We start from the raw sequence: 13,667 nt of genomic DNA, 5'->3' as shown, positions 1-13,667 counted from the left end.
CAATCCTGCAGCAGGTTTACTATGTCACACTGGGGGCTGCTGTGTAATTGGGTGAATCTGCTCTCCAGCACGCTACAGAGATAGCCCTTTAAAATTTCACTTCACTTCTGGGAGTGTAAACAAACCATGGGATTACTCGAGGTGTAAATCCACATTCCTCCATTTCTTCCGCTCTCCCCCTCTCTGTTATATTTAACCCTTTTTTTTCTGTTGGCCACTTTCAGTAAGGTTGTCTGTGTTTGTGCATCTGTCTCCTGGTGTCACATGACTGTCAGCATGTTAAGAAGGGCACAAGTGTGTGTGTCTGTCTCCATCCAGGATATTTGTGCGTGTGTGTGTGTGTGTGTGTGTGTGTGTGACGGTAGGCGTGTGTATTTTAGCATGTCTGTCATGCGGACATTTATGTGGCGGCGTGCAGCGTTCTGTCTGTGTGTTCTCAGTGATGGATTGCTTGTCAGACGGCAGCGTAGCACCGCTCTCACCGGCTGACGAGGACATTGAGTCACCACTCACGTAGTACGTTTCACATGCCTCTGGGAAAACGCTTTAACCCTTCACTCTCCAGGACGGCTGTCAGTGTGTTACTTAGAAGGTGCTGCGCCGAAACAAACGACCGGGCTGGGTTCAGTGCAGCTCAGTGTCTTAATACAGCTGTGTGTGGGGCGGGGACCTCTGACCGAAGATGCTGGGGTTATAGGCCACAGACTGAGAGCTTCTACTTTAGCTGCTCGAGCTTTAGTTTTTTAATTTGCCTCTGCAGTCTGTAAGAATAGAAATATGTAATTGAGTGAGAACATCTTCTTGCTCTGCAGCAGCCTGGGGGAGTCGTTACTGAGGGAGGGAAGGCAAAGCTCCTCTCCAACTCTGTCTTTTGTTTTTAATGCAACGTCATCCTCAGTGCAGCTGCTGCCTCCAGAATATGGAAATAGCACTCTGAGAGAATCTGAATGTTCCCACTGGTGCCTAAAGAAAATTTACTTTTCCTGTTACAGCTAAAAAACACCCCAGAGTGATACCTATAAAATCACTGTATACATATGAGAGGGATTGTGGATCCTTGTAATATTCAGGTTGGCAGGATTTCTTGTTTAGGTTGTAGCGCTTTAGTGCATATTAACTTTTACAATAAACTTTAAATGCACTTTAAATGCATTCCTTTTTTTGTACATGTACTTATGTCTTCTTACCCAGCGAGCATGTTTCCGTTGAAAAGGCGTTTAAAACTTCAAAAGTGAACGTTTTTTCCCCGACTGTTTGAAGACATTGACCAGATTTCACCTGCTCCTGTCACAAGATCCATCACACAGTCACACACATACTAACGACAACTTTCAACTCTGATAGCTGCTAAAATGATTGTATAAGTGAGCAGAGCATCACAGTCACCATCTTCATTTTTTTTAGCAAAATAATATAAATAATGATATGATAAAAATGCGTTGAAATTACTTCTTTGGGTAGACCGGATTTAACCCACCGCTGCAAAATTACCTTTGATAAATGCTGCTACAATCATCACTTCGTCTTTCAACGCTAAAGTTAACAAATTATCAACATTATGAAACAAAAATGTGTTTTTGAAGGTTGGTGCTCACTGGGTACTTAAATGTGACATTGCTTTATCTTATTTCATCATGTTTGTAATCCAGTATTTACAAAAATTCATGTCTCTTGTGAAAATTTTGATTGATAATTGATGTTTTTTGAGGGGGAAATACATTTTTATACCTTTAACCTCAAACAAACACAACTGATCTGCCTCGTCAGGACTGTGTGGAGAGGAAATGATCAGATTTGATTGACAGCAACAACACGAGCAAATAACCCACCACTACAACAATCATCACAATTATACTCAAACATTTCTACATTTTGGTGCACAGAAACTGTGAAGATCCCAAAATTATTTTTAACTTTGGGCAATTATTTTTGGGATGATTATATTTTGTTAATATAATTTGGGATTTTCTCAGATCCCTCACATTAAGAACTCATTGGAAAAGACAAGACGATAAAAATAATCACAAGCTAACATCAGCGGCCCAATTGGAAATCAGCTGATTTAAAAGGCAAGTTCGCTAATTTTCTATCATGCTATCATGGGGAGCTAATGCCATTATGGTTGGAAAAAATGCAATTTGGCTCTGTGCCTTTGGAGGACGCTATCCGCTTCTCCAATGGGCCCTGGAGAACCTCCACCAGACTACGTAAAACCCGTCATCTGGCGGAGGCCAGGGAGCTCGCTGAACTACACTTCCTCAATCTAGGACGCCCGCCCCCGATGTCATGTCTCGTTCAAAATCGTCAGGTTTGAAATGTAGACTGCAGACCTGAAGATTTTTTAGACGACCCACTGAAAACGGTAGTATTCCACTCCAGCGTCTCTTGCTGGGCCATTCCTTTGAGAGGGAGGGGCGCAAAGCATGCTGGGTGTTGTAGGCATGTAAAATGGGCGAAACCACAAGCTGTTTGTACAGCTTTCTCCACAGCTATGGTGCTAATTTCAAATATTATTACTTCTATCGATTACAGAGAACACCAGCTTTGACTGGGGCGAACTGCTCTGTTAAGTTACTGCAATAAGTATCTTTCTATCTGACCACCAGATTTGCTTCTGCACAAGGCTGTCTGTTTCTCTTGTCTGGATTTCAAGTGACGTTTGCTCACATTTCTTTGTTTCTCCCTATTGATGTGGCTCCATGGTTTGATGCAGGAGGACATTTGCTGCTAACTTGTTTAGCTTGAACAGGAATGCTCAAATATGAAGTTTAAGCAGGGAGGACATGTTGCTTTTTTATTAGATTTAAGTCAATCCTTGTTTCCATTTTGTCATATCTCTGTCTATATTTATTATCTTATCCCAGTTGTTCTGTGGCGTACAGTAGCTTGGCATTCACACAGAAGTACATCAACACACACACTCTGGGAGTTGTGTTCTGGTGGCTGCACGCCTCGTTAAGGGCATTTTGGCACCAGTGTATACATAAGTAATTTAGTTCTGGTATTAAGTAATAACTTTGATCTCTGGTAAACCACTCTCAAGAGCGAGTGCTGATGTAGTGCGGCAAAAATCTTAACCACAAGTTCTTTCCCAGCACAGTTTTGCATTATGCTGAGACTTTTTTTCCTCCACTTTTTTCCTTTTTTTTAATTGAGGAGGCATAATTCACATTAAACACCCCTGCCCCCGTGGCAGAGTTCTCAAATTAAGCAACATTTTGTTCATTTAGCCATGATAAAGTTGTTCATTAGACAATAGACTTTGCCTTATTCTTTGTTATTACCTTGCCATTGTAAATGCCTTGGGAGCAATTAAACATGTGAAGTGCCCAATTTTCCGTCCTCCACTTCCAGGCCTGAACTCTATCTGGATGTTGCACACATTTTCTATGAACTAATTAAAGTGAATCAATGACACAACCCTTTAAAATGGCAGCATATGTCACGGCCATCAGCGGGGAACAAAGGACCCTCTTAATTATTTTGTTCCTGGCGTTCCTGTATACGGCTTGTCGAGGCGGCAGACTCACAGGCCGGCTCCTTGAAATAGGGATGTCATGTACGCGCACAAACACTGTCCTCAACTTCCCTGTGATGGCTCCCTCTCTGTCTCATAAAAGTCTAGTAATTGTACTACAACAATGACAATGTAAGTGCTTAAGTGTGACGGTCCCTTACTCCTCACAAGCGCAGCGTCCCTTATCCATCATTGGCTCAGGGGAACAATTTCTAGGATGCTGACAACCATATCTTATCTTCCACATACTCTCTTCCTGTTGTTAGCCCTCCTCTGGCCCATGTTGTATTTCGCCAGGTTTGAAAAGTGTGTTGGGGCCTGAAATAAACGTATATCCCGCTCCTTTCAGCCTCCGCAGGGTGTTTCCTCATTCATTTGCTGTGTTCCTCAGCTGCGTTCTGCGGCCCTGCTGAAACAAGCAGTTTAGCATGAGTATGCATTAGTCCTGTTATAAAGACTGATGGGCTGAGGGGAAGCATGTTTTCTCCTGCTTGCAATTATTTACTGTGGCTCCCTGTAAGGTGAAATACTTACATCCTCCTGATATAAATATGAAACAACGCGGCAGAGGAGAGCAGCCTGGGATTGAGTGCTGGTGGAAATGGAGACAAATGGAGGGGCTGGGAGGTCTGAGGCTGCTTTGGCAAATGACAAAAAGTTTACACATGCCAGTTGTTTATGAGCATGCTTATTTGTTTGAGGGTTTCCCTTAATGCCCATCTGCAGCGTTGCCATAAACGCCCATCTGCAGCTCAGGAATCTGAAACTGGCTTCGACTACAGTAGAAAAATCATCTGGCGACGCTCCAAGTATGTCATCTTCTCCTCTGAGAGAATATACGGCCGGGGATGGATGGATGGATGAAAGGATGCCTCGACACGCTTGTTTTCTCCACCTCGTTACAACCGTTTCTGTGTTATCAAGAGCTTTGGCCTGCTACACTACGGCACAGCTACACTTTGTGTTTGACAATACTCTGCCTCACAGAGCTAATCGCCTCTTAATTCTTGCGTTAGTCCCCATCCGTGCACATGCATTTCAATCAAAAAGGTGCTACTGTCCAAAAATAGTGCTGGTGGCAGTGCCTGGAGAGATGGCTTGTCAGTCTCCCTGTCTGATCATGAGCTATTATCCTCTCTGCCCACAGACAGGAGAGGGAGAGAGCCACACCAGTGTCTATGTGATCATGATCAATACATAATCACTTTCCTGTCACCGCCATGGCGCTATCAGGGGACTGTCCAGCCCCAGAGACCAGCCATTTCAGAAAAAAAGAGTTTGGCAAACCATCGTTCTGACCTAGAAAAGTGCGAGGGAGGGCGAGCGCTGGCTAAGTGAAGGCTGGACTCATTTAACAGTCATTGCCATGGGAGGCATTATTACATTTCCACCATGCGAGGGTTCATTACATTAGTTTGCATCCGCTGTTGTATGAGTGACAGTTCTGATAGCAGAAAATATTTACTGACCGTCAGACAGACTGTCTAAATCTGATTGACAGCTACAGTGAGTGAACATCATTTATCACTTGACTTTGTCTAATTGGCCACTGGATGAACTGTGAGGTTGCAGTTGCTAAACAACAGACCTCTTTTTCACATTTACTTTTATTTTATCACAGTAGGAAAGTCTGCTTTAGTGATAGTGATTAAATTATCCTTCAGAGCAGGAAAAAATATTTCTCCAGTAAAATGACAAATTAACCTGAGTGTATGGCACTTTATAATGCTAGTTACAGGCTCAGCAGTCTCCACTAAAAAGTGATTTCCATTACAGCAGCTGTTGTAAGACATGTAACCGTCATGATTTTAACAGCAATTAGCCTGATATACTACGAGTACAAAAAGAAGCTACAGCTCCTGTGTAGAGAAAAAAAAGCGTATTGACATGTCATTTATCAATATATTCCAACATCATGTCATTTTAACATTATTTATCTAAATCTCTGCTGTCTATTTACTTGGTGTTTTCTGTCTGTATAACAGGAGATAAGCCTCTTTGCCCCTTGACTGGCCCTGAGACACTTCTATTTTTTGAGCTGGCATTTAGCGTGCAAAGGTCTCGCGTTCCTATTAAAAAGAAGCTAGAAAAAGCTGAAATATTACATAAACAATATGAGACTTAATTTTTTCTACAATTATTCTTGGGCCATTTTGTGCCTCAATTTATGGGACAGCGAAAGACAGACAGGAAATATTGGGAGAAAAGAGGGATGACATGCAGCAAGGGGCCAGGACTGCAGCCTCTGTATTTGGGGCACTGAGCTAAATCAGCCCATAAGATGTTTTTGAAACACCACTGTTATTATTTAGACATGATGCAAGTCACAGGCATGACATTTTAATGAGCTTTTACTTCTGTACAAAACCCTTGAGTTTTACTGTAAATTTGGCTCTCTATTATATCTTACTGCAAGTGTATTAGCTGCTATCGTTTAGCAACTAGTTAGTGTGGATCGATATTTTTCAGAGAGATAAAAGTTGCTAACAAGCTAACATTGCATGCAAATTTAAATATTAAATTATAATAAAAACAGCAAAGAGCAGTTCACCCCCAGTGTGACCTTTAACCTGAACACTGCCCCTTTTTTAATGTTTTTACACGTATTATTGGCTCAGTGCAAACCTTACTGTTGTAATACACCTTAAAAATGTCTGTATTGCTATGCACACGAATGCCCCTCTGCCCCTCCTCATATTTCCAGTGTGTTTCTGCCTCTCTCTTTCAACCCCTGCAGCGTTAAGCCAGTCAGACATAAACAGTATTGTTTTACCCGGGTAGGGCTCACAGCAGGGCACTGTTAGCCCTGTGCCTCATGCAGCCCACAGCTCTCCCCATGCCTCAGTGATATCCCTTCTCTATGGCTCAGTGCCTGCATACATATGAATGCCCCCTGTCTTCTACCCTTCATGCCTCTGAGCTGGTCCGAGCCGAGCAGAGCTGAGATGTTACACAGCTGCCATGCTTGTTCGATGGAGGGATACGGAGGAGAAGTCTAGCTTTCCAGCCATAGTAAATGAACTGTAATGACACATTTTTTTCAAATGATTATAGGTATGATGGTACTCGAGCTGAAAGTGCTTCCCTGTGGTGCGCTTTGCTTAGTTGAACTAAGCATGCTGAGGGTGAATTCTGGAAAATACGGGAAAAATAGCAGCTGATGTTCATGTTACATCAGCTGGAAAATACACCCTGCGTTCATATAAACATTGGAATGAAAACTCAGTGCAGGATTTTACACTGTGCAAAATGCCGAATCTTTTGTACGGTAGTTTGATGTTTTACGTGAAGGAGCCCTGCACACACATTTTCCAATAATAGTGTTAATTAGACAAGAAAATACTGTATCTCTCCTTTTCGTTTCATTTTCAGGTAAATTAACTTCTTAGATTTGAACATTTTAAACATTAATCATGTGTAAGTATTCCCTGAATCTCCATATTTTTGCTTGTAGCCGGCGGAAATACTGCTGACAAGTCCCCAAACCCCCTTTTTTTGTGGCTACAGCTGTAGACAACTCTTCCGTTTAATTTTCAGATCATTTCCCTCCCTGCCACCCTGCCGGGTACAGTAAGTGTCTGCAAATGAGCATCTTGTGATGGCTCAAAGCTACATCTTTATGACCTTCCTCTGTTTGATTATTCTTGCAATACATCCAAGGAAATAAGCAGACTGTGGAGGCGAAGCTGTGCTGTGGGATAATGCGCTACAGAAATAAGCTGCAATGTCCTTCCACAGCCGTGGTGTGTCACATCGGGCCGCATCCCCCAATTTATCCCCTCTGTGGTTCAAGGAAGATTCCTATTGATTTGCCATCACTGAGCCAGCGTACAGAGTAAATAGGAAGTGGGTGCCCTATTATTTCTGCCGCTTGATAAATCAAGAAGTCTAGACCCCCATGTCTTTATTCGGGGACCCCTTCAGAAGCCACGGGCCTTTCAAATAAGAAAAAACAACAGCTGTAAATTTGACATAAATGCCTCGTGTACAGTAATGGCGTCTTTTAGAATGCTGTGTGTTTAAATTATTAGTGTGGTATTAAATCCTGTGAACTTCAGGACATGATTAATGAGATTACACTCAGCGTGGGAAAACAAGCATAAACGCAGGCTGTATTTTCATGCATGCTTAATGCGTGTCACTCTGTGGGCTACTGCCCAAACCAACAGAGGGACATTTGCTTTCCCAGGAAAAGGTTATACGCAATCGTTTAGTGTCTGGGCATCTGCTAGACAGCGGGAGAAAAGTGAGACTAATCCATTTAGACAGCAAATAGCATGATTGCACATCTCTAACAGGTCTGACCAAGAATAGCGTGTAGGTACACTCAGGTAAAAGAAGCAGGAGATTGCACAGGACACTGCTGGCATTGCTGGTGAACATTTTCCATTTTCCCTTGCAGGATTTCTCATACCTAATTCCTCCCTGCACTGTATTTGTTTTTAGCAACCATTCAGCTTTTCATCCCTGGAAGTTTGAAGGTGTTGTGTTGCTATTATTGTAATCGCCACAATGCTACCGGCTTCAAATAAAAGCCCGAGACAATATTCCTCCCACAATCGAATTTCTGCGCACATTCCCTGGCCTGCTGCTGCATCCGTTTCTGCAGTGTCCCTGAAATTTCTGTGCATTATCAAGGGGAAGGACGAGCTAATCTGCACTGATTTGAAACAGGACCAAAACACTGGCTTTCCTAATCCCTCATTTTTTTATCAGGGGTGGTGAGGAGCATTTTACCCCTGTGGGAGGGAAAGAAAGAGGGAGCTATTTCATGCTTCAGCGCTTCCACTGTTTTTATGAAGATTTTTCCCTGCCCTTCACTTCCCCCTCTTCAATCCATAGTGTAACTGAATTTAAAAAGCCTGTTTGCAACAGTCAGACACCTTTTAGGAGTGCCAACGTACTTTTCATAATTAGGGGTGTGTAGATGGCTGCCTCCTCTCTCTCTAGTAGTAGTAATTTAACTTTAAGGCAGATAAGGCGCTGTATCTCTGAAAAAAGGAGGTGCAATTTCCTGAGCTGTCTCTCATTTTTATTCATTTGACAATTGGCAAACACCTATGGCACACAGGATATAATTTGCTTCCCAGCGTTGCTGCATGAGCGCACCAATTTGGTTTGTTGCACACATCTCTCAGATATAATAATCATATTTCCATACATTCTGTCAACCGTTTAACTTCATATTTAACTGACTTATCTGACATGTATGTGGGACGTTTGCACATAATGCCACGTTTTTAGTTCTGAACTGTGCAGTCCACATGGATTACAGCAGATGAGGTGGCATCGTGTGTGGATAGAAAGAATTATAAGATTTTCTACAACACACACAGCTGATGGTGAGAGGTGGTGTAGGTTATAATTAGATCATGTTAACCTTTTATTTCAGGTAAATTAAGACTATGTGATTGAGTGGTAGCTCAGGGGAGGAGGAAACTCCAACTCTATCAGCAGCTGACATCAACTTACAACATGCAGTTTTTTCTTTGCCGTTGCTATCGCAGCGAGCAGAAACACAGAAAGCAAGCGAGCTCATTGATCTGCTGTGATCTAAGCACTGCAAAAAGGCACGGGGTGTAACAAGCGCTATGGAATTTACAAGTTAAGCTTTGGCAACACAACAGCGTGGGTCATCATAAGACTATGAATTACTAGAGCACCTCGGTCCCAGAGGAGCACTTGAGGCTCTCTCACTGTGAAATAATTGGGTTGCAACAGTGAAACTGCTACTTCAGTTAGAGTGCAAAGGTGGCTTTTGCTTTGTTTTGCTGTTACAAGACCACAGACACGGCGGCGACTATTAATCAATGGCTGACACGCCGAGCTAACGTCATAAAGAGGAGGAAGATCTGAAAAGGTGCAGTGCTTGAAGAAAGGCCTTTTCTGTTCTGCAGTGGTTATACGAGAATAGTTTGGTTAGGAGCTTTGAGAGTTTTTGTTTTTGCGGTTCAGATTCATCAGCATTGTTCAGCAGGTCAAAAAGACGATACGCCAACCGAACACCGATGTCTGATTTGTGGGTTTTAATTAATGATCGAATCGTCCAAGGCAGAACTCACTCCAGCCGCAGGTCTTTCCTACAAGCCCTTTCCGTCTGCAGAGGACACGCTCAGATGTCTGTGGCAGGACCTGTGCCGTCTGCGACCAGGGACAGCTCTCTTTGTTGTCAGAACACCTCTAAACATCTTTCACAGAGACAATTACCATACCATCTGTAGCTTCCTGCCAGCGTGTTGCTCACTGTCAGCACGTCAGCCTCTCTTCTCTCCTTCTTCCCCTCACACACACACACACACACACACACACTCTGTCACACTGAGACTGATGAGAAGCTAGGTCACTGTGAATTAAAATGGATGAGTTTAATTGCGTTAATAGTCTCTTTATATACTGTTTTTTCAGAGCATTTTTCTCCCTGATACCGTATAATAGAGCTGTGAACGTTGGATTGAATTGTAAGTAATCTATTCTGTGATTCGCCTTGAGCGTTTAGCTTTGAGTTGGTGTATTGAAGAGAGTCCTTGCGTACACTTTGTGTAAACCTCATCGAGCTGGTTTAATAAAGAACCTCATTTCTGCTACATTGAGTATTGTTGGGGTGAAGGTAATGGCTAATTGCTCCAGTGTTAAAGGAACCGAGATATCTGATTAGCAATTTAAGAATACAAACATGTATTCAGGCAAGCTAACAGTTGCATTAAAGACGTTAAACTTTTAATTGGACAAACTCCTCGGAAGGAAAAGTGTTTCTTTGTGAGTTAGAAGAAGTAGACATTTACTGTAAGTGAAACACTCATGACATATTTGATCATCTTCTGACCTTCAGCAGAGAGCTTTTAGGCAACACAACAAACTTTGTGCAGCTCTTAGAGAGCAGTAGTGGTGGAAAGCATGGATAAGAAAGTACCATTACTGTCTGTGCTGCGGTATAAGTATGAGACACATCCATCACTGCCATGTCGATTTGCACACTCGCTAACGTATCCAGCAGAAGCTAGCATGACGAGAAGCTAAATGCTAATCAACACTGACACGACTGGTTTGTCCATTTAGGCCAAACGACCATTATACCATATTTCATCTGAAGTCATGTCGCATTTGCCGCAAGTAATTGACACTTTGACGGCAGCACTGTACACACACAACTGGAAGATGGATTACGGGCATTGGGAGGGGGGTCACAATACAAGATGCAGTCTGTTGGAGGGTAAGCATGCTTTTAAATTATGCTCATAAATGTATTTACATTTCATTATGGTTTGGGACTGTATAAAATATTGATGGTGGGGGTAAAAAGGAGTAAGGGTGGGTACTTTTTTCCACTTCTGATTAAGGAAGGGTTTTAAAAATGTTCTGCATATTTTATGATCCTTGTATTCACTTTTAAACGCACACCATTTCATTTTTTAAATGCGTTTTACCAGTTAAACAATTGCATATTATTTTGAAATAGTAGGTCGAGGGGTGGTTCCATAGAAAGGGTCCATGATTTCTATCCAGTGAACCACAAGGTAGAGCTACCCAACCATCGCAATCATTTCCACACTCTTCTTTGGTACTACACTGAAAATATAAGTGTAAAAAAAAGCTCAGATGTCATGTAAGTGCTGATGTTTCATGCTGAAGTGTTGCAAATATCAAGCCTGTCTGTTACGGATGAGACGGGATTTTTGAACAAATCAACCCCACAGTGGGCTGAATCGTCTCCTCCTGATTGGCTCAGCACTTCCAGATCTCAGCTCACAGTGATGCAGAGATGATTGCCCATAGAGTTGGAGTTCATGACTCTGTCTGTCTGCCCCACAGGTACCCCCGTCACCCGGGTAACGGCTACGGATGCTGATGATCCAGTGTACGGGAACAGTGCCAAGCTAGTCTACAGCATACTGGAAGGACAACCGTATTTCTCCATAGACCCCAACTCTGGTAAGTGCAGATCTGTGCTTGTTAGTGTTTTGGATGTTAAGCCACACGTATGTCGACTACACTACACACTGAACGCATGGTAATACTGAGATCCAGTGTGATCACTTTAAAATGAGGACACAAAAGCAGGACAGGAAAAGCTCTTTGTGCTGTTATTCATTGTTTGTGTGACAAAGCCTGACGAAGATCTCGGGGAGGTCGAAGCGTCGCTTCATTAAATTTAATAGGCGCCATTAATACAGTGAGCAAATCCTTTGTCTGTTTCTCACCAACGGAGAGCATAATGTATTCCAAAGTGTAATGAATGAATGCCACGCCCATAATGGGACAAAAAGGGAGGAATTAGGCTTTACAGTGAGTCAGAGATTACATCAAAGGATTACTTCGACAGTCTTTGACTTAAAGACAGGAAGAGGAACATCAGGCCAGAACCTTTTAGTATTCAAACACCCGTCCCCTTTCATCACCTGCTGCAACGTAGATAAATGAGCTTACAAAGTCAGCCCAGGTCAAGAAGTGAGACATCTTTAGGTAAGTATGTCCAAAGTTGATACATTTTTTATTCAAGTACAGTTACAGATACTTGTGTAAAACATAACTGTGGTAGAAGTAGACGTACAGATTTAACGTATTTACTGACATACAAGTGATAAAGTTCAGGCTCTGAAATGTTCTCACAGTATGAAAGTCAAAAGGCCCTCTGTAGGACGTTTATACCGACTGTGCAAAGCTCACTGGACCTCATGTAATATTTGAGAGAACCCTAGACTTCAATAATTCTGACATCAAAGAAAAAAGTTTTTTCAACTGAAAATATTGAACAATATTGGGAGGGTCTCGCTGCTCTGATTCTGCCTCAACATCGTACAAGTGTTGTTCGGTTCGCTTTCATCCATGCTCTCCCTGTTTGGTAAAAGGACATCATATCACCAGATGCATCTCAAGTTTCCCTCTTCTTTTACATTCTTTTCAAAATCTATCGTGCGTGACTTTTATATGTTTCAGTGTCCCATCAATTCAGGTTGAAATCAGTCGTGATGTTAGAATGGTGATGATGCACAATGACGCAAATACACATAAGCGATAATTCCCCTCACATTGAAATTCAAGTTAGGATCCTATTTTGAAAATCTAAGGAGAAGAAAACACACATTTATTTATATAAAGTATAAAGTATAAGGTTGTTGGTGGAGCAGGCGCCCCATATACAGAGGCTGCAATCCTGGAGGCACTGGTTGTAGGGCCAACTCCTGATTCATGACCATTCGGTGCAAGTCATCCCCTACTCTATACTCCCCACATATTCTGTCTCTCCCTAGCTGTCCTTTATAATAAGGCAAAAAACAATAAAAAAAATAATCTGAAAAAGAAAAGGGGGAATTCAATCAAGGATTGCGCAGCTTTTGCGCCTGCTAAACCTGTGCAAATGACACAATAAGACTCATTCTCGAAGCACACGCAGAAGGTTGAATGTACACTAAAGTGCGCTGAAGAGCAAACAGCGTCTCTGTGCTCCGGTGCTGTCTGCGTGTATTTAAATGAGTCATTATGCAGACAGTCAGAGCAAATTTAGCCCCTTACTATGTAAAGGAGCCTAGTGGCAAAAAGCACCTAATTCACAAACAGCAGCGCGAACAGCACCGCACAGTTAGAGTGAAAATATTACTGCTGCAGAGAGCTGGTGGTAAGTGCAGCGCAGTATTATAAGGGCTGTCACACTCTGAGTTTTCAGTGATCATGACAACTTCCACCGTTTATGTGATCAAAAGATTTATTTTTCTGTTAAAGCAGTATGTAAATGATATGTTCTCATTATTATTATAATCAACCAATCAGTCCAAGGCTGTATGAGGCTCAACCCCGGCACACAGGCACACTTTGTCCACATGTGTGGAGCCGTTACGCAGGACGGGGATTATTACGTGGACGAGCTGCTCGTTTATAAAATGAAGCTGCGTTAAACAGTTAAACTAGTAAACACCTGTCGAGTCTGGACTTTACAATAAACTGTTAAAGAGCTGCCTCCTCCTCTCCCTACTCATCATGGAGTTGAGATCTGTCAGTGTGCGCTCAACTGATGCCTGAGAGCGCAGCAGAGAGCGGAGGTGCAGACAGCTCCTCTTCACAATCGGACAAAAAACGAGAGCAAACTGCACGGATCTGTGAAACCTTATGGGCGTGTTTGCGTTTGAATATCATCAGTGCAATTTGCTTTGTGAAT

At 42.5% G+C, this 13,667-nt stretch overlaps 1 protein-coding gene across 3 annotated transcripts in view; it reads left to right on the top strand.

The window, feature by feature from the left end:
• cdh8 (cadherin 8) overlaps window positions 1-13,667 on the top strand; it is a 104,274-nt gene that overhangs the window by 51,840 nt on the left and 38,767 nt on the right. For all 3 annotated transcript variants that reach the window (XM_069674278.1, XM_069674197.1, XM_069674350.1), the window contains exon 3: window positions 11,327-11,446. In XM_069674278.1, the coding sequence (XP_069530379.1) occupies window positions 11,327-11,446 (120 nt within the window). The remainder of the gene's footprint in view (window positions 1-11,326; window positions 11,447-13,667) is intronic.

This window comes from Semicossyphus pulcher, unplaced genomic scaffold (assembly GCF_022749685.1).
Source record: "Semicossyphus pulcher isolate SPU_LCO1_2020_fin unplaced genomic scaffold, fSemPul1.0.p SCAF_1, whole genome shotgun sequence".
NCBI lineage: Eukaryota > Metazoa > Chordata > Actinopteri > Labriformes > Labridae > Semicossyphus > Semicossyphus pulcher.
Note: the sequence above shows the minus strand (reverse complement) of the source record. Positions and strands in the feature narration are given on the sequence as shown.